Source organism: Sparus aurata, chromosome 23 (genome assembly GCF_900880675.1).
Source record: "Sparus aurata chromosome 23, fSpaAur1.1, whole genome shotgun sequence".
NCBI lineage: Eukaryota > Metazoa > Chordata > Actinopteri > Spariformes > Sparidae > Sparus > Sparus aurata.
Window position 1 is genome coordinate 10316008 of NC_044209.1, and position 24399 is coordinate 10340406.

The 24399-nt window shown below is 42.5% G+C and overlaps 1 protein-coding gene across 2 annotated transcripts; it reads right to left on the bottom strand.

The window, feature by feature from the left end:
* Window positions 1-3092: 3092 nt before the first annotated feature.
* On the bottom strand, window positions 3093-24399 carry LOC115576199 (E3 ubiquitin-protein ligase RBBP6). 2 transcript variants are annotated; one of them, XM_030408699.1, is made up of 19 exons: window positions 23870-24399; window positions 21727-21832; window positions 20078-20126; window positions 16179-16223; window positions 15974-16056; window positions 15613-15709; window positions 15357-15496; window positions 14048-14220; window positions 12860-12963; window positions 12598-12762; window positions 12152-12303; window positions 11111-11213; window positions 10954-11011; window positions 10829-10871; window positions 10424-10744; window positions 10164-10301; window positions 7157-9310; window positions 5954-6056; window positions 3093-5670 (listed from the first exon to the last, which is right to left on the bottom strand). In XM_030408699.1, exons 1-19 carry the CDS (start codon window positions 24033-24035, stop codon window positions 4414-4416), a joined length of 5457 nt encoding a protein of 1818 aa, XP_030264559.1. In that variant the 5' UTR covers window positions 24036-24399; the 3' UTR covers window positions 3093-4413. The 2 variants fall into 2 exon arrangements, with proteins under 2 accessions (XP_030264559.1, XP_030264558.1); XM_030408698.1 differs by having other exon boundaries at window positions 15598-15709.

A 24399-nucleotide genomic window follows, 5' to 3' on the forward strand; every position in this document is an offset into this window, starting at 1 on the left:
ACACTTTGTGTTCCCTCTTACATAAAAAACGCTTTGAATTTAAGGATTTCTTTTTTCCGAACATCAAATCATAAAGTAAGACTCCGTTATCTCGATGGGGCAGACTGGCGGCGGCGGCGGCTCCTTTTTGTACACCACCACATGGATGTAACACTACAAACAAGTGTTTGCAGCTGCCACCGGCCCCAAACAAGCCAATCTGCATACACCACACACACACACACACACACACACACACACACACAAACAAGAGAACACACAGCTTAGTCCTCATCAGGCAGCGTTGGCACAGCGCCCTGAGACATCGGCACACATCGCGGGCACAAAGGAGGGAAGGAAACCCAGACACACACACTCACACGCGCGCACACTCACACAGACAAAAAAAAGAAAGAAAGACAAAAAAGAGAAAAGAGAAAGAAGCTGAAATAAGCAGAGAGGAAGAAACAAAGCGCAGCGGGCGGCGGGACGACAGAGAAATAAAGAAGACGAATCTGACAAAGCGTACCTCGTTTCTGATCCTCACCACACAGGGAGAGAGCAGGAGGGATGCTGCTCTTGATTGCTACTACTGGGTCCACCTGTCTGTCTGTCTGTCTGTCTGTCTGTCTGCCTCGATCTTTGTCTGTGTGTCTGTCTGTGCATCTGTGTGCCATCTGCATCTGTCCGTCTCAGGTTTTACTAATATGTCTTCGTGTTACGCCGGGTCAGCGTCCTGGTGTTCTGTCACACTTTAATCTGCAGTTTATTGTTCTATCTGTGTGATAACCTGTCTGTCTGACTATCGGTCTGTCGGTCTGTCTGACTGTCTGTCTGACTATCTGTCTGTCCGTCTGGATGTGTCTGTCTGTCGGTTTCGTGCATGTGACTCGGTTTTGTTTCTCACATTTTATGCATCTTTTGTCGCCCATCTACCAGTCTGCCACTGTCAGTCTGCCTGTCTGTCTGCAGCATTGCCCCTCTGCAAACACACACACTTCAGACACACATGGACATACAAAACCACGTTAGACCGAACACCCCAACGAAAGTGAAAAATAGGCGCAGAGGAAACGCAGACGCCGCCGCAGGAGACAGGGGCGGACAAGGTGGCTGTGCCAGGAGCCCCGCGAAGTTCAGCGGCCATCTTGGTGGACACGCAGCAGAGCACGACAAGTCAACGGAGGGAGAGCGAGAGATGCCCCGGCCGTCCCGAGGTTCGGGGCCACGAGCCAAGTCGGGCATCCCACAGCCCCGCCAGATTTCCTCCGTTCGCTCCCAGCATGCCTTGGCACAACGACGAGCGACTGCAATCACAAAACAGAGCAGAGACAGCAGAGAGGGAGGCAGAGGGGCTGGATCTCTGCCATGTCTTACTTGTAGTGAGTTAATGAAGCAAGAAAAGCTTGGACACACTTCAAGCATCAACTTTCACACGCACGCACACAAGCACACAATAACACGAGCCAGCACAGACAGCGGGCATATTGAACACTTCTTTTAGGTTTGATTTCAACATTTCCCCACCTCCTGTACAAACAAATAGCCCCAACAAAGGCAAACAGCCGCCCGCCAACCTGTCGGGAAAACCTGGACGTTTTCATGTCCGTTTGATGCCTTGAGTCACGTTTAAGCGCCTCGTTGAGGGAGAAGAAAGAAACAAACAAACAAACAAAAATACCCCCCAAAATATATGTGTTACCTTCAGCTTGGATTGCATTACGTACCTGGCGTGTAGGCGAGGCAGACCGGGCGGGTGGAGGGGAGGTGGTGCTGTTGTATTCAGCTGGGAGGGCAAAGAGGAAACCGAGAGCCGGAAAACAAAGCAGAGGAACAAAAGGCACAAGGAGCATGTTGCTTCAGAGATCCGTCGTCTTACGCTTAATATTTTGAAAGTAGAGAAAGTATCATGATAGACGCCATCGCATCATCATCATCCCTCAGACATCAAGACCACAAAGCCATTAAAGGTCCAGTGTGTTGGAGTGAGTAGTGGGATATAATATTCATAACCACGTTTTCATTTGTGTTTAATCACCCAAAACTTAGGTTGAAATGAGCCTTTAATATCTACAGAGGGAGCGGGTCGTCTCCTGAGGCCATACTTATTACATTTCTTTAGGAGAGGCGGCCCATTCTTTTAAGTTTGGTCTCTCCAGCCTTGATCAGCAAGTTATTACATTTCTCAAGGGGCTTTAAAACCGATTCACAGGTCAGGCAGCAACACTGACACACACATTCCTGTCATTTCTGAAAACCTCGATGAATGGTGATTTTAATGGGTTTTTTTTTTTTTACTCCAGCTGACAGATTCAATCATCTATTATTCAATTAAACTTTAAAATACAATAATCACGAAAAAGCTGCCCTTTTGAACGTCGGGCTGTACAAACTGATTTCATCCCCCAACGTCAGGAGGAAACCAATTCCATGGTAAAAGAAGAGTGTGGGCTTGTCGAGACGCTATGACATAAATACAAGAATATGTCTGAAGCATTTTAAAGTAGCATAACTAGGCCTACAAATAAATTAAATGTTGGTAGATGGTACAGAAGGTGCAGCCTGGCCATAGTCGAAAGCAAAAGACAGCTGTAAGAAGCAGAGTTGTTTTAATAAGTCGGCAGGTTTTGTTGCTTGCTGATGAAGAACGCTGGTTTTGAACCACCTCATGTCCCGATAAGGTAAGAGGAAACATGCAACAGCTTCCTTTGTGTCGTAATTCAACCTTTATTTTCTGGGAAAACTTCAGCCCGGTGGCAGAATGAATATCACAGTAAAGGCGAGGCTTATAGGGAACTAATCCATACATGAATGGTGTTATTTTTCTACAAAAAGTTGTCTATTCCCAGTTCAAAGCTCCTGTATAGTTTTTTTTTTCTGAATACATTTCAATGGGAAACATTGTTCTTTTAACTTAACCATGTTCATTTGTCGTTTCTACAAATGATTGTTTCATCCCCATTCACAAAACGTGACGTGATTGTGTTTGGAGATTTGCCTTTGATTAGAAAAGTCCTGAGAGCTCTAATGAACAACAGGGTGTCGAATTTAAATGTAGCCTAGCTGGACACTTGTAGGGGAAAAAAATGCACAGAAGGAAATTAATCATTAGATCCTGGTGCTGTTGAAGGATTTTAATAATTGTTGAATTTCCCAGGCTGTGAAATCCGTGCATAAATACATCTCAACAGCAGAAGTCAACATCATTCGCTACACATTAATCGCAGACGGCATTTTAATAGCATCAGATGTTGTGTTTTGATGGACATAAGAAGTGGCCAGTGCAACACCTGTGGCCCCTGGCTAGCAGCTCTGTGAGAAACACATCAGCCCACTAACATGTTAGCATTCTGCGCTATTTATTGTTCACATCTGCGTTTTAAGTGTTTTAGTGCTCAGTGTTTCCACCTAATGCTCTTAGTTTGTAAGCCCATTTCTGCCACTCTGCCCATGCTTAGTCATGACTATGAGATGGTGTCAAAATGGAAATGATGGGGCGAAAGTTGAAATTATGAGATAAAAAGTCATAATAAAAAGAAAGTAGACTTTTCTTGCCAACTCAAAGCATCAGTATTCAACGACATGGGAATGAAACTCAAGAATTTTCTTTCTCTACAATTCTCTGCTCCAGTTTAAATAGATAAAAAGTTGAAAATATGAAATAAAAATTATTTTGAGATATAAGTTAACATATATCTCATGATCATGACGTTTTATCTCATAACTACAACTTACCGTGGGAATATTATGTTTTAAATTGATGCAAAATTGTCAGAATTTCTTTCGTTAACTGGCAGAAATGGGCTGGGGAAAAAAAACACAGCAAATTTTATGGATGTTCCTTTTTTTTTATTTCCCTCAAAACAGGAAAAATTTAACTTTCCTCTGGTAAATTATTTCTCCACCGAGCAGCTGTTTTTAAATCAAATATTTACAAAAAGAAAAAGAAAACACAACACAGAGGTTCAAATCATAAACATTCACAGTATTTGTTTTAAATTAATCATAAACTCTTTTCATAAATCATCTTTATGCACTCCTGTGCTCCTGAGTGAGGCTAACCAAACTACCGACGGACCTGTCGTCAAAAGGTTTCTATCATGCATGCTGTGAAATTTCAGGTTTAGTACATAAACCATAGTTGGTGGCAGTCCTGAGCGAGTACCGAGCATGTGCAAGTTCCTTGACCTTAAATTAAGCAAAGAGGCCCAAAGTTTCACATTTGTTTCTATTCACATTCATTTTCTTAAATAAATAAAGTGCTTTTCCTTCACAATTTGTTCACTTTCATTTTGGATGCTGCGTATGTGGTATAATGTGATACAAAAAGTATCCTGGGGAAACAAAAAGTCACAAAACTAATCCAGGCACTTTCAGGACAGAGAAAGGAAAAACATAATTCAAGTATATTTAACTTTTTTCCCCCCATGTAGCTCAAAATAACATAAGTGAGCAGAGCTTGGCGCGTTCCTCCTCCTCTTCCCACTTGTCGTCTACCTCTCCACCACTCCCCTCTGCTCCTCCATCTCTGCTCGTCTTTGCCTTCTTGTGTTTGTGTTTCTTCAGCTCTCCTTCCTCCAGGAGCTCCGGGGCGCCTCGTCTCTTCTCCTTTCTGTGCTTCTTCTTCTGCTCTTTACTCCCATTGTCGTCGTCGTCGCTGCTGCTCTCCTGGCTCGCCGATGTACTGACGCTGTTGCTGCTGGGCCTCTCCCCCTCCTCCAGCTCTCTCCCTCCATACAGTTTGTTGGCATCGCCCTCCACTTTGCCCTCTTTTATTTCCTTATCCACCCTGTTTCGCTTATATTCCCCCTTTTCTGCCTTGCTCTCATTTCTGTTTCTGCTCTGCGTTAATTCCCGACCAGGGCTGCTCATTCTGGGCTTCCTGAGCTCTGACCCTCCAGGGGACTCGGATGAGAGCTCTTTACCCCAGCTGTGGGAGAGGGAAGGAGGGGAGTGGCGGGTCCCTGTAGGCCTTTCTTGGCGCCTGTAGTTGCCTGATGTATCTCTGGGATTTTGGGAATGGTCCCTGTCTTTGTATTTCCAATCAGGGAACGTGTCTCGACATGTTCTGTGTGCATTTTGGTCAGGCGGTTCGCCGGCTCTGCTCATCGAGCCGCTGGAGGATTTCCCACCGAGACACCAGGAGCTCTTGTTGCCGCCCTGGTCGTCCCCCCGGTGCCTGTCTCTCCTCTCTCTGTCATGTGACGAGGATTGGAGATTCCTGCTGCCATGTCCCCTCTCTCTCTCCCTGTCCCTCCCTTTCCCTTCATCCCTCGTTCGCTCTTTAGATCTTTTGCTCTCTTTCTGCCTGTCACTCGGCCTCTCGCTCTCCCTCCCTCTCTCTCTGTCCTTCGGTCTCTCCATCCCCGTCCTCCTCTCCCCGTCTCTCTCCGTAGATGAGGCGTTGTCGGGTCTGTCTCTGCCACTAGAGGGAGCCACACTTCTGGAGTTTTTCTCACCCTCCCTCCCCTTCCCTCTGTCCCTCCCTCTCTCCATTTCTCGAAGTCTCTGTTGTTCGCTCTCTCCCTCTGTCTTCCTGTCGGTTGGCGTCCCTGCTGTCACAGACACAGATGATGATGATGATGATGATGGCAGCAGGAACACTGCCATAGCCTCCTTTTGAACTTTGGTCTCTGGTTGGTCCTGCTCTTTTTCCTCAGACTCTTCCTTTTCCCATTTGGAACGAGGGACCTGAGACAGACAGCGAAGGCTTGACTGAGATGAAATGCACCTTTTATCTGTGCACGCATGTAGGGGTGCTTCTAAAATGTTTGACTCTTAAACATTGAAAACAAAGCAAAACATCCTGCCATTCGACAAATGAGCAATTACTGTACAAGGCACAAAAGTTTTAAGAAAATACAAAAAATACAAATATGCAAACCATATTTGCAAGTGGTTTATTTACACTCTGGTTAAGTCACAATGTGACTGCTGGCTGATCTGGCCCCACATGCTGCTCTGACGGACAAACCTGTATGAGAGCGAGATCCTCCTCCCTGTCAGCAGCTCTGTCCTGGGTGAACTCCTCCAGAGTTTTCATCACCGTCTTTGTCTCCTGATGATCCTCATAAGAGCTGCATTTAACAAGCACACAGAAAATTAAACTCAGCCCTATCTCTACTTTTAAAAATGTATTTTAGGCTTTCATGAAGCACACTGTGTTCTTATGTTGGCAGACAACTGCATCTGTTAATTGACAGGCTTTAATTGTTTTGAACGATCTGATAAGCCAACGACTTCTGTGCTATTTGGACAGGAAATCATCATAAATAACAGTTATGTCCAACTAAATACAACTAATTATGTTCACATGATGATTGAATTACATGCTGATCATGGCATCTATTATCAACATATAATTAAAGGTGCAATATGTAGTTTTGGGGATGACATTTTAATCAGAAAAGAAAGATCTTAATGACATGTTTGGTTTTTTGCCTCAACAAATTGAATAAAAATGTTTTACCTTTAAGGACAAATCCCAGTTTCATACTCTTTCACTTTGTTTACATGTGTTGGAACCTGCCACCTTTCTAACAGTGTTCTGTGGGTCTTATTTTCCTTCTTATTCGGTTATTGAAAAAATTAATATTTCTGTGAATGTCAAACCACCTGCAAAAAATCTGGGTGGGAGCCATTTTAACGTTTTGAGACATTATTTCCCCTTCTTGTAAAATATCCTGACGCTGCTTAACACTTGCTCACTTTGGACGCTGGGTTAGCTGCTAGCCATCGGCTACTATCAGAGTCAATTCCCATTAATCCTGGTTACCAGTCTGTAAAACGGTGCACCTAAATCAGCCAAACCGATTAACCAGTCAACCTCTAGTTATCATTGGTGGTGGCGGAGTCTGCGATTCTAGCGGTAGATTCAGATGGCCTTTCTATGCCTTTCTATGTGGTACCTAATCCAGCATTGCAGTTGGTAATTTTATTTCACTGAAATCAGCCTCACTGTTAACTGTTTGCTCTCTGTAACATGTAACAGAGCCTTATCAGATCTCCTACTTGTGCTAGTTCACATTAGAGCGAAACATGGAGTAGGTTTCACTGTGAGGCAGTCGTGGGAAAATCATAAATGTGTCTGTTCTGTATTTGTTAACATCAGTTTTAAAGTCTGTGTGGTGTCATGGAACAAGAAGAACTTTAAAGGACAAAGCAGTTGTATTCTGACCTGCCATCATCCACCTTGGTGTTCGATCTGTCATGGTGGCTCTCCTCTCTGCTCCACTGTGACTTGGAGTTGGTCGCTCCTTCTTCTTCTTTTTTTCCCATCCACCACTTCGCTCCCTCCACCAGCTCCTCCTTTGGCAGGTTTCCTCCCTCTGCCCTCTGCGTCTCCTTCTGGGGACCTGCGACTGACTCTTCCATCTCTTGACCTCTGCCGTCTCTCCTCACACTATGTTCTTTTTCGGTTCCTTCCCTCGCATTCCTCCTCTCGTCATTTGACAGCTCTTGTCCTTCACTGGCCTCCGTCCTGTCTCGTTCCTCCCACTGTTCCTTGTTCTCCGTCTTCTGCTCCTCTGCTCCTCTGAAGGCATAATGCCATAAGTCAAAGTCCTCCTCCTCTCTATGCTCTTTTGTCTTCATCTCTCTCTCATTGTCTCTGTGGGTATCTTTCTTCCATACTGGTTTTGCCTCTTTTTCTTCTGGTTTTATTTCTCCTTCAGGCTCACCTTCCTGGTTTCTGCTGGATTCCTTCTTTTCATTTACTTCAATTTCTGTCGTTCCTCTGTTTAACTTCTCTCCGTTACCAGTCGTCTCAATTTCTTCACTTGTTTTTGCTGCGATGCTCTCGAAAGAAGACAAGTCCAGTTTTTCAGTGTTCTCTTCCTTCCTTTTTAAATCCAGGTTGATGTTGATGCTTATCTTCTTCTGTGGTTTCACCTTTATCCCTCCCTCCCAGATGTCCTGCTCCGTCAGAGGCCATGACTTCTTCTCCTGCTTCTTCTCTGTGTTTTGTTTCTTTTCATCAATTGGATTCAGGGATTCACTCTTGCGGGTCTCTGGGACCTCTGTGATTTTTGTTTTCAGACATTTGCTGCTTTGGGCCTTCACAGAGCTTCTCTGCTCGTCCTCTCCTTTTCTTTTTCGGTTCTTGTCTGATCGTGAGTCAGAGGCTCTTCTGCCTCCAGGGTTTCTGTACCTGTCTGTATCCACCCTGCCTGCACCTTTGCTGCGCCTTTCTTTGTGTCGTCTCTCCACATCTTGCTTTGAGTCAGAGTATTTGTCTCTTCTCGATCTTTTATCTATTTCCAAACTCCTTTGCTCTCTGCCTTTTCTTTCTTTATCCAGATGTTTACCTGGTTTCAAGAGTGTTTGGACTGATTCTAAGGCCTCACTTGCAGTGACTTTATCCTGTACTGGGGTGCCATCCTTGTAGGCACTTGGTCCAGAGTTGTCGCTCTTCTTGCCCTTTCTGCAGTCCTCCGTTGAGTCAGGGGACGAGGACACCTCTCCTCTTTCCTTCTCATGTTTCTTCACGCTCCCTTGCTCATGTTTTGAGGTGCTGAAGTTCTCTGATTTCTTTGTAATTAGCCGCTTGTCGTCTTTATTTCTTTCCTGCAAATCCACTTCCTTACTGCCCTTTGCGAGTGCCCTCGGCGGAACTCCGTCTTCTGATGGAGTGGAGCGTCCGTCAGTGGACGACTGAGATGGAGGGGAGAGGCTGTCGTGAGACGAATGAGACGGAGAGGAGCGACTTTCGCTGGACGACTGAGATGGCGTGGAGCGGCTGTCACTTGAAGAGTGAGATGGAGGGGAGCGGCTGTCGCTGGATGACTGGGATGGAGGGGAGCGTCCGTCCGTCCGTCTACCTTGGAGTCGATTGTGTGATTCCGAGTTGGCGCGCGAGTGACTTCTGCTACCTTCTCTTTCCACCCACTGAGGAGGAGGAGAGGGAGGGAGACCGAGGAGGGGAGGAGGCAGCTGGTGGAAGTGACCGACGTAGCTGTTGAAATATTTCTCACACCACTCTTTGTACGCCTGCTTCCACTGCAGGTAGCGCTCTCTGTCCAGCTCCAGACCTCTGGTTTGATTTGAGGGCTGAGCGTACTGGTGACCTCTCCCCTCGCCTCCTGTTTCCTTTTGAGAGTGTTCACCTCGCTTCCTGGAGCTGTACCTGCTCGAAGTGGACTTCCTGCTGTGATGCCGACTGTGATGGCTGGCTTTGTGGTGATCCGAGGGGGACTTGGACCTTGAACGGTAACCGACTCGAGGTGAAGATGACGAGGACGGCGTAGGGGAGCGCTTGTAACCGTAGCTGTAGGAGTGGGAGGAATGAGAGCGGGGATGGAGGTTTCTGTGGCGGGAGTAGGGCGAGTGGGGTCTGGAACAAAACAAAGAGAGAATATTCAGACATGTCATATGTCTCACACATTTTAAGGCATTATTGTCTTGCCATTGCTTGAGTTTCTTCCATGTCTGTTTCTAGAGATACATGATATTGGATTTTTGCCGATATCCGACATGCCGATATTTCCAAACTCATTTTGGCCGATTGCTGTTACTGAGACCTTTATATGCACACATTTCTTCCACCTCATTGCAAAGAACTTAATTCTCCCCATACAATAACAAGAATGAACACATTCACTGGGCAAAAGAAAGAAAGATCAGTAAGGCATAATCTTATCGGCCTTACATATTGGCAGGAATGTTCATTTTGGGCTGATGTCAATATATAATTTCAGCCTAACACTTTATCAGACGATACTCATAGCGTGCCTTTACTATCTTACTCCCTATTTATTCCTCTTGAACATCCGTTTGGATAGTATCCTGAAGAAAGAATCCGTATACCTTCTACAGTTCGACCGTGTATATCTTGACTGATTAGCAACAAGGTACTGAAGCATAAATATGGCAAATAAGGATTGAGGTAATTCACAGTAAAAACAGTGTCACCGATACATAGTTTGTCCACCAGAGAGCACTCACAAGTTGATTATTCAAGTGTAAACGAAGACAGGCTCAGTATGTATCTGAAGAGATCTGTATCAACAATGTTTAAGTTACACGTTTATGAAAAAAATACATGTATCACTGTAAGTACCGACTTGGATATAATATGTTGACTGCAGACGAGAACCAGAGGTTCAGCTTCAAGGTAGGGCAACACACTAAACATGAGCTCTTGTTAGAAAATAGAATAATCACAAACAAAAAAAGGCACAAAATACCTTGATCTGCCCTGGGACCTGGATCGGGAGCGGGATCTGGACTTGCTCGATGAACGAGAGTATGAGTGGGAAGATTTGGACATTGAAGACTTTGAGCGAGACGAGGAGTGTCTGTAGGTAGATCCTCTGTTAGGTGACCTAAAGGCAAAGAGAGGAGGGTTGGCATGTGAGGGGGAGATCTATATTTCATATAATTATTAATACATTCATACTGCGTAATACAACTGATATATTAGACATTGGTTGTGTGTTTCATTTACGTTTCCTTCTTCTTTCTCTGATGCATGTACCAGTTCTGGGGGATGAGGGTAGGGATGGAGGAGCTGGAGGCAGAGGAGCAGAGGGAAGGGATAGGGGCACCCTGGGGGGTCGGGAGGGTCCAGACGGGCGTGGCCGGTGGGTATCCAGGGGGGTAACGGTTGTGAGGCGGCTGAGCAGCGAGGAACGTGTGGAAATGGGGTGAGGGAAAGAGAGGCGGAGGAGCTACTGGATATGAGGAGGAAGAGGAGGAGGAGGGAGGCAGCTGCTGGTTGTTCAGTTCACTCCAGCCTGCGGGGGGACAACTTGGGGAGGAGGAGGCGCTGTGGGGGGGAGAGAGGAAATGACATCAGTGGATAGAAGAAAATACATACTAGGACCTTAGAAAACATGCACACTTCACTTACCTTTCCCAGATTGTTGGTGGTCCAGGGTTTCTTTGGGCTGGACCTGTGGATTCAGGGATAAATGGGTTTATAGTATAATGAAAAGACGAAAAGACAGACAGAGAGACTGTCACTGAGTCACTCACCTGAGGAGGACTGCTGTGGATTCACTGTCTGGGGCTGTTCCTCCGCAGTGTGTTTAACCTGAGCAGACATCACAGATTTCATACGGAGAAACTTTGCAGCATGGAGTGAGTTTGTCTATGTCTGTGTGTGTGTGTGTGTGTGTGTGTGTGTCCCCACCAGTGGTATCAGCTGTGATGCAGCAGCAGTGGGATCTTCATGTGACACCAGCACAGAAGGTGCAGCAGCCGCTGAGTCATCATGTGTCCTCTCTTCAGGCTCCCTGAATAAACAGCAGATACATCACCGCACCACATCAATGCGAGTGTTTGCGAGCTCTTTGAGCTCAAATCCACGGCGCCACATTTGATCAGTGATTGCACCAAATGCTCATCTTCTGTGGGTACTTGAAGGCTGTACCCACACAGACAACTCTTGAGCTTGAGCATTGACTTTGTCATGAATAAAACAGAAGAAAAAAAAATCTAAAATACATGTTTTTCCTTTGACCTACTGCATCGAGATTGTTTTGGTGACGATCGCTAATTTTTCTAAACATTGGCTGTAGGGATGTCTGCCTTCTCTCATGTGTAATGGAACCAGATGGCACTCGGCTTGGGGCACTCAAAGAGCCAAAAAATAATAATTTGGAAAAACTCAACAGCAATGTCTCTTTAAAGAAATCCTGACCTGTGCAACAGATAATCCACTTACTATGTTGTGAGACATTTCATGTAGGAACTATTTTCTTTCTACCCCGCCCGTCAGATCGATCTCCACGCAGACGAAAGTGTGCATCTACTCATGCTTGTGATGGCAAGGGATGTAAATATTAATGGCTTCCTCCTTGGTTAGCTGTAACGTTAGCTAGTCTCTTATCCAACTGTAGAAATCTACTTAGTTAGCATCCCTCTCATCCAATAGTGGATATCTACTTAGCTAGCTTAGTTAGCTAGCTTCTCATAAGTAGATGAGTAGATATCTAGTCAGGGCTAGTCAGGCTAATGTTACAGATAATCAACAGGAGGCCATTAATGTTTACACCCTGTGCCGTCAAAAACACACACCAAACCAATCTAGATGGATAATTAGCACTATGGTTAAAGAATTGTGTAATGAAGATATGTATTATTGATTTTCGGGTGAACTGTTTTCAACCAGCCGAGACTCCAGAAGTCCAAACGTCACCCACACAAACGCTTCACTCTGAAGTGACTTTACCTGTCAGATACCTCCAGGTGGCCTTGCACAGGCTGGAGGAATGTGCTTGGCGTGTCAGGAGCAGGGGCGGGGCCTGAAGCTGTGGGAGGCGCCCCAGCCACCTGAGACGATGGCAGCGTGTCTGCTGTCTGTGCGCAGTAGAGGAGAGGATCCTAACAAAAGGAGGCAAGAAGAATACAACAGGGATCAGAATATAACAGAGAAAGAAAGAAAGAATACATGAATGACAATATACATGTTTCATTCTTGTTCATTTAAATACGCAGTGTATAGTGTCTTCTAAGTGTTTCAAAGGTTTTCATAAGAGAACTATTACTCTGAGATCTGACGAACATGTGACTGTGAAAGAGAACCGTAATTATTCTGTTTGCTCTTGAGTCATGCAGCTCCTCTGCTAGTCTTTGTCTGTCTGCCTCCCAGATGAAACACATCATTAAGAGGATCACCTGCTGACTGTGGGTCGGCTGGTAAGGCTTCTGTGGTTGGATCTGCATGGTTGGAGGCGGCGGGGTGGGGACAGGGCTCGGTGTCGGGGTTGGATTTTGGGATTGGGAGCTACCACACTTTCCTCTTTTAGATTGACCTTGCTCTTTCTTGAAAGTGTTCACAGCCTGCGTTGGGAGGAACAATAGAAGGCTTCAGGTCAAACACTGCCGCCAATTTATTTTATTGTCTCCATGCATGTTCTCCATTTGTTTCTCAACTCACCTGCCGGAGAAATTTATTGGGTATCAGGGTATCAGGGGAGACATCTGATTTGCCACAAGTGGAGCAGACATGGTCCTCTGAATCTAGCAAAGCAGTGCGAACACCTGAGGAAGAGATAAAATGGTTTTCTGTACAATAATAAAGGCATAATATCCTGGATATTTGCACGGCTATATTGCGCTGTTGATGTCATTTGGCCTAGCAGTGATCAGGGGTGGAGCTGTGGTATCGAGTTCCCTCCCATACACCCATTGCAACATGACGCGATCATGATGTTTCATCACCTTTTTATAACATTAAAACTAAACTTGTCAGAATAATGAACACTTAAACACGCAACAGTGTGATAGAAACTACCTAAAATGAAAGAAAACATCCACCTTTATACATGTTAGTGGTTTAAACATTCAAAATTGGCTAATCTCATTGAGCTTGTTGTTTAATTTTGGGAGTTACCAAGTAACTAATATGGATTTAGCATCAAATAATGACTCATTCCTTCACCCTCAAAGAACTGGTAAGCCACCAGCAGCAAAAAAATAGCTGTTGTCTTAAAATGATTCATAACTTTTGAACAGCTCACCTATCCACATTCTTAAAACTCATGTAAAGCAGGTAAAGGGGCATTAAGGGGCTCCGTAGTTATGTTGTTATTATTAGACCATCACATTCTGCAGTGCTGAGTCGTCAAGGAAGCTCCTTCCTGCTTTTGTTGTTCATGTTACTTTGGTAACATATTTTCTGAAAAAGTCACTTTGGAATGTTCCTCTGCTATGATTTAATAACTTTTGAGGACACATCTACATGGCCAGTAAATGAAATACAGGATTATACACATTTTTCACTGAAAAACACCTAGAATAATATTATAATAAATGGCTCTAACCTGCTTAATCAGATATAGAAAAAAAATTATACTGAATTCTAAAACATCATAGTATATCTAAAAAAAACAAAAAACTAAACTTCCTAAGGTTCTGTCTGAGAACAATTCTGGTAATTTCAAACTTTCTCAGCCAAACTACATGTAAAATGAAACTTAAGGTTTTCCTGAATAAATTGATGTGTGGCACTTGATGACAACTGCTAGAACAGAGTAATAAAAACAAAAGAATTACAGGAGAGCATCCCAACAATTGTTCTCGGTCCTTGAGGGTTAAAGTTTGTGTGTGTGTGTCAGACACTCACAGTCATCACAGTAGCTGTTTCCACAGCAGGGTATGACTACAGCGTCGCTCAGCAGGTCGTGACAGATTAGACAGAGGAGTTCGTTGGGGACAGGATCCTCCTCGTCTTCTGGTTCTTGCTGCTCCTGAGGAACGAACGGAGGCTTCTCCTTCTTGCCGATGGCGTACGCCTTACTACAGACAGACAACAGTTTGCACACTGATATTTATGGGTTTGGAGCATGCCTTTAACCAGAGTGACTTTTAAAAGGGTATGGTTGACAACTGTCAGCTGATGGGCACAAACAGTCTTGCTAAATGTGCTTATGATGATTCAGTTAAACAGGCCTCAGGATATGTACCAGGATTTCAACAAGAGGTCTCTTTCTCCTCTATTGGAGAGAACCAAGTAGAAAATCTAGTTGCCTCGTTTAAACACTCAGCTAATTAATATGTTTTGCCTTCACCACAGATATGATGCATTTATACAATTTACAGTTATCATTTAGGGATTGGGCTTAGAGAAAAAAATGAGGGCAATTATTAATGCTTGAGTGAGCAAGTTTTGCCTGTAAAAGCTCTGCAAAGTAAGGTGAGGTCCACGCTAAAGGGATTTATTCTCTCTCTCTATTTATATATAACTTATGTGTGTCACTATGTTACAGGCATTGTATAAATATATTTTATTTATATTTATATATATATATATATATATATATATATATATATATATATATATATTTATTATAAAATATATACACTCCAGTCAGTCAGCAGACATACAGTTAGCTACTGTTACAGCTACTGCTTTAGCTGCGTTATTTTAGATCACACTACCTTGCTCAGCATGATCCACCCTTCTCTGCCTCTGAATGGCTACGTCCTGCCCAGTAAGTAATATGCATGTGCAACTCTCACCAAACAGAGATGTGATGTCTCACTCTGTAGCCAAAATGTTGGTGTTCAAGACACAGTGTGTAAAGGGATGCTGCAGCAGTGAACCATATGAGAAAAATAATGTGTTTTTTGATAACTGAAGCGTGTAAACCTATTTTACAAGGGACCCCAAAATAAAAGTATGCACCTAAAAATTAGCATAATATGACTTCATTAAAATAACTATGTAACTTGAGTAAGAGGGTAGGTTCACAGCGTTACATACATGTTTACTTGAAGATACAAGTTTTCAACACATAACATTGTTGTGATGTAAAGAGTGTTGTTTGTAGTTAGGACCTAAATTACATCTTACAAATTGTTACAGACCTGGGATTTGTATTTACGACAGCGGTGTTGATTTTGACACACAAAAATTTTATCTTTAGTCTCACGCGTGAATGGCAGGAATGGCATAATGTCCAGAGTTGGTCAGCATGGCTCCCTTTATGCTTGGATCGTCCACCTCCACCATGAAGGAACGAGGGATGCCTGTGCTTTTCTTCAATCTCGGAAGGGCCTCGAAGTTTTTATCCTGTGGCAAAACACACACGCAGGTAATGCTAGGATAGCAGTACACACATGCAAACAACACAGTCACACACAAATTGTTTTCTTGCAACCGAAACTGCCTACATGTTCTGGTCTTACTACGGTAGCGGGGCAGTTCCTGATGTGGTGTCCTGTAGTTCCACAGCGGTAACAGGTGTAGTTCGATGGAAGAACAGCACCAAACTTCTTGTTGTAACTGGAGACAGGAAAAGACAGATGAAGAAAAGAAATGATAGAAAAGCAAGGAGGATGAAAGTTAATTAAGGTGAATAATTAAAATAACGTACAGCGTGCTGGAACACTGAGGAAGAAGACGCAATAGAGTAATGAAAGCCAAGAGAGAACAAGTGGTGCATCATGACATGGAGACAGAAAGAAAAGGAAAAAGAAAGAAAAGACGAGGAAAAAGCAGGTGGAGAGACGAGGAGGAGATCTGAGGGCATTACAGAAAACGACTCACTTCATGGATTCGTAGATGGACTGATTTAACACAACTTTGATCTTATCCTCCTCTGGCACGTCCGCATCTGCCAGGTTGGCCATCTGCATGTACAGACATGGATTTATGTAAACAGACACAAAGACGGCAGGTCAAATCTGAGGATCAGTGACTCGCGTGAACTAGGATAAATGTGTAAAAGCAACATGAATGTAGGTGAATATACCTTGGAAAAAAGGGGCAAGGCTCTGGTAGAACTCTGCTCCTCCATCTGTTATAATTAAACACAAAATCAGTTTCACCAATGAAGCGACAAGAGCGAGCCTCAGAATTACGTGTCTTGGGAGAAGATTAAGAGCTCTGATAATATATATGTATTGGAAAGGAAACACTGTTAAGTTTTACCAGAAAATACACACAGTTGATTCAAAAAGATGCTCAAGGTTTTATTCCAACAGACCATTTGTCCTGCTAAACTTGATGCTTTAGCCCGGGTATCATTTGTGATTTTGAGCCGAGATATAATTTACACCAGCATCCAGCGGTGATTTTCATACAGAGCGGATGATAAATGTCTGCTCTCATCCCAAGATTACTGCCTCAGCTGCTCCTGCCAACTCCCTTCTCACTCACTTTGCTGAAATTGAAGGAGCCAACAACATAATGCTCCCTGGGAATTTGCACCTGTGGGGCCAACATTTTGTAGGAAAAAACAAAGCAAACATCTTTGCTCCCATCACCTAACATCTACCTCAGTGCCTCCTATCACCTTGGTGCTTTCATGTTTTTTCCAGAACCCGTTCTTGGTTTGTTCATTTTACTAGCATGGATGGTTATGTTGATCTGCCGGTTGGCTGTCCCAGAAATCTGGTCCATATTAGAGCCCAGCGTACATGTTGTCCAATTTGCACAATGTTTCCATGCTCAGTGAAAACAATTAACAATTTTTAGACCAAAATAATCATAAATGATGCTTCTAATAACTGCAAAAAAATGTGTATGTATTGGCAGATATAGACATCAGAGTTTTATACTTCATTATATCAGTACTGGCACTGGGAAAAAAACTAAAGGGGGTTTAGCTTTGGACCAGATCAGGCCGGGGCTAGCTAGTTAGCATGCTATCTTCAGTACATAAGATTTTGCATCTCTCCAACACAATATATATGTAATAATGTCAAAGATGTTGTTTCTTCACATTCGGTTGATAATTTGAGCAAATGTTTGGTTTGAGTACATATTGCACCTTTACTGGATGGAGCTGAAAATTCAAAGGATTTTTGTTTTTTATACCAACATTCATGATCCCCATATGATGAACCCCAAAGACTTTGTTGATCACCCGACTTTTTTCACAAAGCGCCACCATGAGGTTGGCATTTTCATGAAATTTTTTACAGATCCCCTCCAGGATGATCCCAATCACACCACCCATCAATTAAACATTTTGAAACTGTCCACTACTTAGATACTCACTAATTATTAATTAAATATTAACATGCTACAAGTCTACACTAACACAGTGAACATGCTTTCCATTATACCTGCTAAACATCAGCATGTTAAATGCATTAGCTTTGATAAAGTTACAGATTTGTTGCAGAGATTCACATTATTCTACAAAGATGGTGTTGTCACTACTGTTCCTTATATTTGCTCAATAAATGCATATTTATTTATTTTTACAAAAAAATGCTTTGAAACACCACACACACTACCACATATTCATAAATCATAAACATATAAACCTTAAAGCTGTTAAATAAACCTCAGTATTTAATTTAAGATCCAATCTGTTGGAGTATAGAGCCAAACCTAAAAACAACACCTTTTACACTGTAGTGTATATATATTATATCAATATCATATTGTTCATGGCAGTATGACAGATCTTTATGTCTGGCTTTATTAAAACTCTGACAAATCTCACAAAAGAAGCTATCAAAGATGCTTTATTGAAAATCTAGGATGTGGTATTTTGGAGCTTGGGGACTAGAGGTCATGATACCTCTGCCTCCACTGCTTTGATTTTAATTTCTCTTCTTAAAATATGGATTTTATGAGACCTCCAGCTGTGTGAAAGAGCAATACTAAATCTCTGGAGTTGAACCCTTTCAAGCTTGTCCGATGGTCAATGCCATTCCTCTAACAATATTTTTCAGCTCAATTTGTCTTTCCTGCAAAAGAAAAATGTGGACAAAAGACTTTAACCATCGATCTGAATGTTCAATGGTGACAAACAGGGATGTGTCTGTAAAACGTGTTATCTGAGGTATCGACTGTGGTTGTGTATCAGTGTCTTTCTCTCTCTTGTGAAGTCAAACACATAATCAATACATAAGACAGCTTCATACAAACGACTTTATTGGTAGAAAAACACAAAAGGAAAAAAATGTGCAGTCCAACAGACTCAACGTACTGAGAAGAGTGGCAGACAGTTCTCCTACTGAGAAACCAGAGACAAAATCAGGTCAAGTCAGAGCACACTAATTCAGACTGGAGCAGGTTAAAGGTTTTGAGATGTGTTTAGTTCACAGGATCAGAAACAAATCTGCACTACAAGAACTCAGCATGAAAGAAAAATGATGAATTTTTGGTCCTAAATTAAAAGATGACATTGTTTACCTTAATAAGAAGGGAGGTGACCTCATATTCCTTTGTTGGTTTTATCTCAAATGCAATAAGACATCATTTCTTGATGGGATATGAAGATTTTGATTGGTGTCAATTAATGATAAATATTCATCAGCATTTTTTTTTTACTTCACTAGAGTAGATTTAGATTATCCTGATGCTAATTTATTCATTTTGACACATTAATTTTTTCTGTGGATGGTAGACACTAATCCTATCTGCGGACGAAATAAATTCCAGTGTACTAAATCAAACACTGCCATTAATATAAACAGGAAGTTCAACCACAAATTAAATTTAGTCATCACCTACTCAGCCTCTTGCCAATAGACTGTCGGATAACTTAACGTAGCCCAAATAACATTTCTGGAGCTGTTTTTTTAAATATAAAAACAATCCGAAAAAAAGAAGAAAAAACATTAAATGGCTTTATACATCTCGTCCAAAATAATCCTAATCTCCAAAAGCCCCAAGATCCCAAACTGATTTTAAAAAGACATTACTACAACACCTTGCCAAGCTTGTGTACCCACTGCAGGCTTGGGGTATGCCAATATGTTAAGCTTAGCAACTGCAGTGACAATTTCAGCTTCAAAGAAGCATGTGTTTCAAATCAATTTGGGATCTTGAGGCTTCTGGACAATTAGATTATGCCAGCCAAACTGTATTGAGACGTTTTATGTGTACGTAGAGAGGAGAATGCCGTTTGCTATGGAGCTCCGGTAATGTTTTAGACTACAAAACTTTACCCAACTTTCCATCAGGGTGAGGCTGAGTGGATAATGACCACATTTCATTTTTGGGTGAATTGCTCCTTGAAAGACTTCGTCAGCATAGCTATTGATGAAGGCTAATAAATTAATGTATACATCTCCAAATGCTATGAGATGTCTGAGAGCATCTTAGCAAGTGCTGCAGCAGCTTGTGAAGAAGAAACTACTGGACACCGACTGTCAGCAGCTCCAGCATCATAAAGCAACAGTTGGGTTTATCAGTCTTTAATAGCTGGTCTGCATGATAAAGTCTGACCCGCCCGAACAGCTCCCACCACCCACAGACAGATACTGAATGACTGTCAACAATGAACCCTGACTGGTGACACAGCAGTTTGTTAAATTAACAGCTGAGAGCCTTTATTAGAGGTAACACATGCAGGTGTTTTACCCTTTTGGTTACGCATATGGCACTGGTTAAACTGAAATCTTGTACACCGTTTACTCGCAAATACTACATTTTTACTCATCATCAGCAGCTCCCTGTAAATCAAATACTAAGTACGGCTTCCTCTTTGCGACAGGAACTCAAAGTGCAATAGAGGAAACAGAGGCTTTCTGTGAATTTGATTGTGGTTTCATTTGTTTAACCCAATCGTACCACAGTACACATTCAACTAATGTTCAATCACAGACACTAGACCAGTCAGTAACACTGTGTGTGTTTAGTGGAGCTGCAGCAGAAGAAGTGCAATGGGATGTGGTTTGGTTTACGTACTGCTTTGAGGGCTCCAAAAGCGTGGTGATGCTGGCCGTCTGATCGCTCACTAAAACACAAAAGGAAACCCTTTTAAATAAGTTGTCCAAGACAATCTAACACTGGTAACAAAGATAAGGGCTGAAATAATAAAAACATTTGTGTTTATCTAAGGACATTTTTCTGGCACTACTTCATATCAAGAGACAGTGTAAAATATCAAAGTTTAAAACCAATCTTTAAAGTGAATCACACATCTAATGAAAACCAGCGTTATTGTGGTTTAGAAAGTTTTTACTTTTATTTTCTTTTATAAAGAAGTCAGCAAGAAGGTCCCTGGCTCCTCAGGGTGGGCACCCACGACACACCAACACATTGTACCTGTGGCTCTGGATGTCAGCAATAAATGTTTTTTCTCAACATGAGACTTTGAGATGTCCTACATTACCCACAATGCCCCTAAAGAATGAATTCTAAGCTGAGAGTCGGGTAGGTGTGTATAAAAGTTTAGTAAAGTTAACTTTATAGTGGATGTTCAAGGGTTGACAAATAACAAGAAAGCTTGAAGTTAACGGTCATATCAACAAAAGTCAGCCTGATTGGGTAAGTGAATTGCAAGATGTACTTGCAGGATGTGGCATTTTACTCGCCTCTGGAAATTGCCAAATCCTAATTATTGAGCCCTGTATTTGTTAGCTTTTATCAAGTAAAAGTACAGCTTCAAAGATATGGTTGCAATCTGGCAAAGTCTATAAAATATTTTCTTGCTTTTATGTCTAATCTGTAGCTTTTAACAAAAAAACACTATTATTTTAGCGGAAGAAACACTGTTTTTATATAAAAGATTTCCAACTATGTGTCTTCATTGGTGATGCAGAATGGTGACTATAGGAAGAATAGTTCCTATTCGTGATTCTGAAGGTCTGAAAACCAAAACCTGATATTTACTGTTGCTCTTAAATCCTGTGTCATCATCACATCAAAACCTCCACATCAGGCCTAGTTAACTACACAATATATTAAATATTACACTGGACACATAAATGCCACTTACATCCACCCACAATGCTGTTATTCAGCACCGTTAACAAAATGTATTTACAGTGATTTTTTTTCAGTTGACTTTTAAATGGAAGTGAACAGGAGTCAAAGTTAAGGCCTTTGAAGCTGAGCGACTGTCAGCTTGCCTGTGCAGGTGGAGAGTCTGTTTGCTGCATTTAATCTTGTGGGCAGTCATGCCGCAGCCGCACCACTCTTTTGCCCTCATTCCCCCCCCCCCCCCCCGTCTGCATGTTGCTGACGGGGCTAATCACATGACCGCCAGTTGGTTCCAGTGAGGTCTTTTCCTGCCTTCAATGCATAAAACCCACAACACCGCTGCCTCCCCTGTCTAAGCCCGACTAATATCTGGGTAATCCCTCTGAACGTCATGGTAGAGTTTCAGTTTTAGTCTCTCCTCTTTTTCTGTGAGCATAATTATCATGGAAATGTTATGAAAAACACCCTGTCTTATCAAATACTGGCCATCAGCTGAAGGGATCACACCTGTCCTCATTGCCACACTACAGGTAGACTTGAAGGTGCCAGGTGGTGGCTCCTGAAGGCAGGGTGGAGACTTTGCAGCAGCAGGGATATCAACACTAATCACAAAGCAGGAATGCAGCACTTACGTGTTTCGGGTCTTGCTGTGCGAGCCGGACTTGACTCCGCTGTTGGGGATCCTCCTCACGATGACGGAGGAGCCTTTGGGGATCAGACCTTCTTCATCCGAGTACTCTGAGTGAGACAGATGGAGAAAATGAGGGTTTAGAGGGGAAGGGTTAGCTCACACAAAATGATTTGAGTTGGGATTTTGGAGAGGCAAGTGGATTTTTACTTTCACAAAAATAGCTCTCATCTTGAGGGTTACTGAGAAATCAGTACATTTGAGATTTAATCTTAGGCACAGTCTTAAACAACGAGTCTGAGACTTTAACAAGAAGGATTCTACTCCAAGTCTCAGTCTTTGTTTTGTAAATCTACAGCAACAATTAATTATTAAGGGATGTTAACGATCAATGACAATCAGAGACGGGCGCAAATAAATCAAGAGTATTTTACAATAACAGATTACAGATAATTGGTTTTCAAATATATCCAAATAAAATACAAAATACTGGCATGAGAAAATGTATTTAATTAAATACATGTCATTTGTTAGTAAAAAAAATTACAAAAAGCCATTTGACACAAACTGATATGACATTTTAGTCATTAAGTCGCCTCAGTATGGGTTGGATTTTGTTGCCAGTTGTAGAAAAGTGACGGGGGGGGGGGCCTCGTCATCAAAACGAAGTCATTATTTTGTCTTACCGAATTTAAAATTCAGGTAGCCTTTTGCCCTTCATCTGTTGTTTTAACTCCTGATGTAGCCGACTCTGATTTTACATCAAACATAGATCATATCAGTGTTAAAAACAGCTTTCTAATGGAAAAAGTTCCAACATATTTCATATGATTAATCGAGAATCGATTGGTAAGGCAGCTGATAATTGAATAATGAAATAACTTTATAAATGAATTCATAATAACAAGAAATACATTTACTAGTCTACTGATTATTTTTTTTACTCATTACATTTCATCTATCAGATGTTCTATGATAGTAAAAGAAATGAAAACTAAATTGTAGTGGATTATGAGCCCTTTTACCATAAGAAATCCCTTAAAACAATTCCTGGATTATCAAAGTAGTTGCTGTCTAAGTTCATACTTGCATGTTATTTTACTTTTCAATAGTTATTTTCAGGTATTTTCCCTTTTTTTTTCTTTCACTGTTTAGTTTGGTTCAGGCAACAAAAATACTTAAAAAAAAATACTAAAAACATGTTACAAAGGGTAACTTCTTTTTATGTGTGTGTATTTTGCTGTGTATATTTCACCATGTCACAAAAAGCTGTGGCATTACAAAAACATGACTGCAAAATAAAGATTTTAGTATTAATTCAAAGAGCCTGGTTAACTATTTTACATTCCTCTAAAAATCACTCAGGAGAGTAAAAAAAAACCCAACAACAAATAAATAAAAAGTATTGACACCTTCGGATGCTGGAATGACACAGCCCTCTTTTCTCATTGTTTGTAACCATCGTCTCTTCTCCCATCAGTATAAACTGTCAGGTAGCTGTGGATCTTTTCAGAGTTTAGCTGCAGGATAGTGACTCACTCTCGGTAATTCTTAGAAGTCGTGGGTGATTATCACGTTTGATCCGCATATCACTCATTTTATTATTGTGCCTTCTACAATGCCCCCTTCTCAACTTACTTTATCTGTTCTTTAAACTCCCAATGAAGCTCTGATTTTGCGTCAAACATAGAAATACTGGGTTTACTTGGCCAATTCATTCATTACTGATCCCCTTTATTGATCATTTCCATTTTGGTGCGTGTGTGCGGCTCAGCTCTGATCTTATGGTCATGGCCAGGCTTGTGCTCCCTACCACACCTGTGCTATTTTTAACGCATCCCATGTGCGAGGACCTCTACATGCATGCTGCCACCGGCACCAGGCCGCCTAATGACCGGCGTGAAGCTTAAATGCAGCAGGAATGTGTCCCATTCATTATTCTCCCCCCCCACCTTTTGTCAGTGCTTGACTTTTCTGGACCCCCCCGTCGAGCTGAAAGAGGTGACGCAAAAAAAAAAAAAAAAAAACCTCTCTCACCAGCCAGCTGTGAAAAAAACCTTGGACCACGTGTTTTTCTTCCGAAGTTCAAACAGTCGAGACAAACACACTCCTATCATCAGTCCGTCCGTGTGTCTGTGTGATATTACCTTCCTTGGTTTGTGCGTTGGTGATCTGCAGGTCGCAGTCCCCGGCTCGCAGCTTCTCCCTGCCCATGATCTGCCTCTTCAGGTCCTTCAGCGTGATGTGCGGGCCGTCAAACACCACCGTGTCGTAGCTGAGTTTGGAGGAGAATTTATAATGAACATGAGTCATGCTGGAATGAAACAAAAAGAAAGCTCGTCCCACACTGTCAGACAGACAGCTGTCACTTTCTCGGCGCTGGCTGAAGCCTGTCAGTTGCTACGGGAGAATAAAGTTAGCTAACTAGCCGGCGTTAGCAGCGTCGAGCGTCACCGGTCTGTGGAGCTACGACGTTCGCGAACAACTGAGCGATAAAGTGGCGTTCACAGGATGACATTTCCCGGCGTCTGGCGGAAGAGCGTCGGGGAGGCAAACCGAAGCCACCTCAGTCTGTTTCGAGTCTAACTTAAACTTTTATTCCTGCCAAAAACGCTCAACTGTTCGCTGACAGAAACCACCAGCTGTTTCCGCAGGCAACGGCTCGTCAGCACAGTGC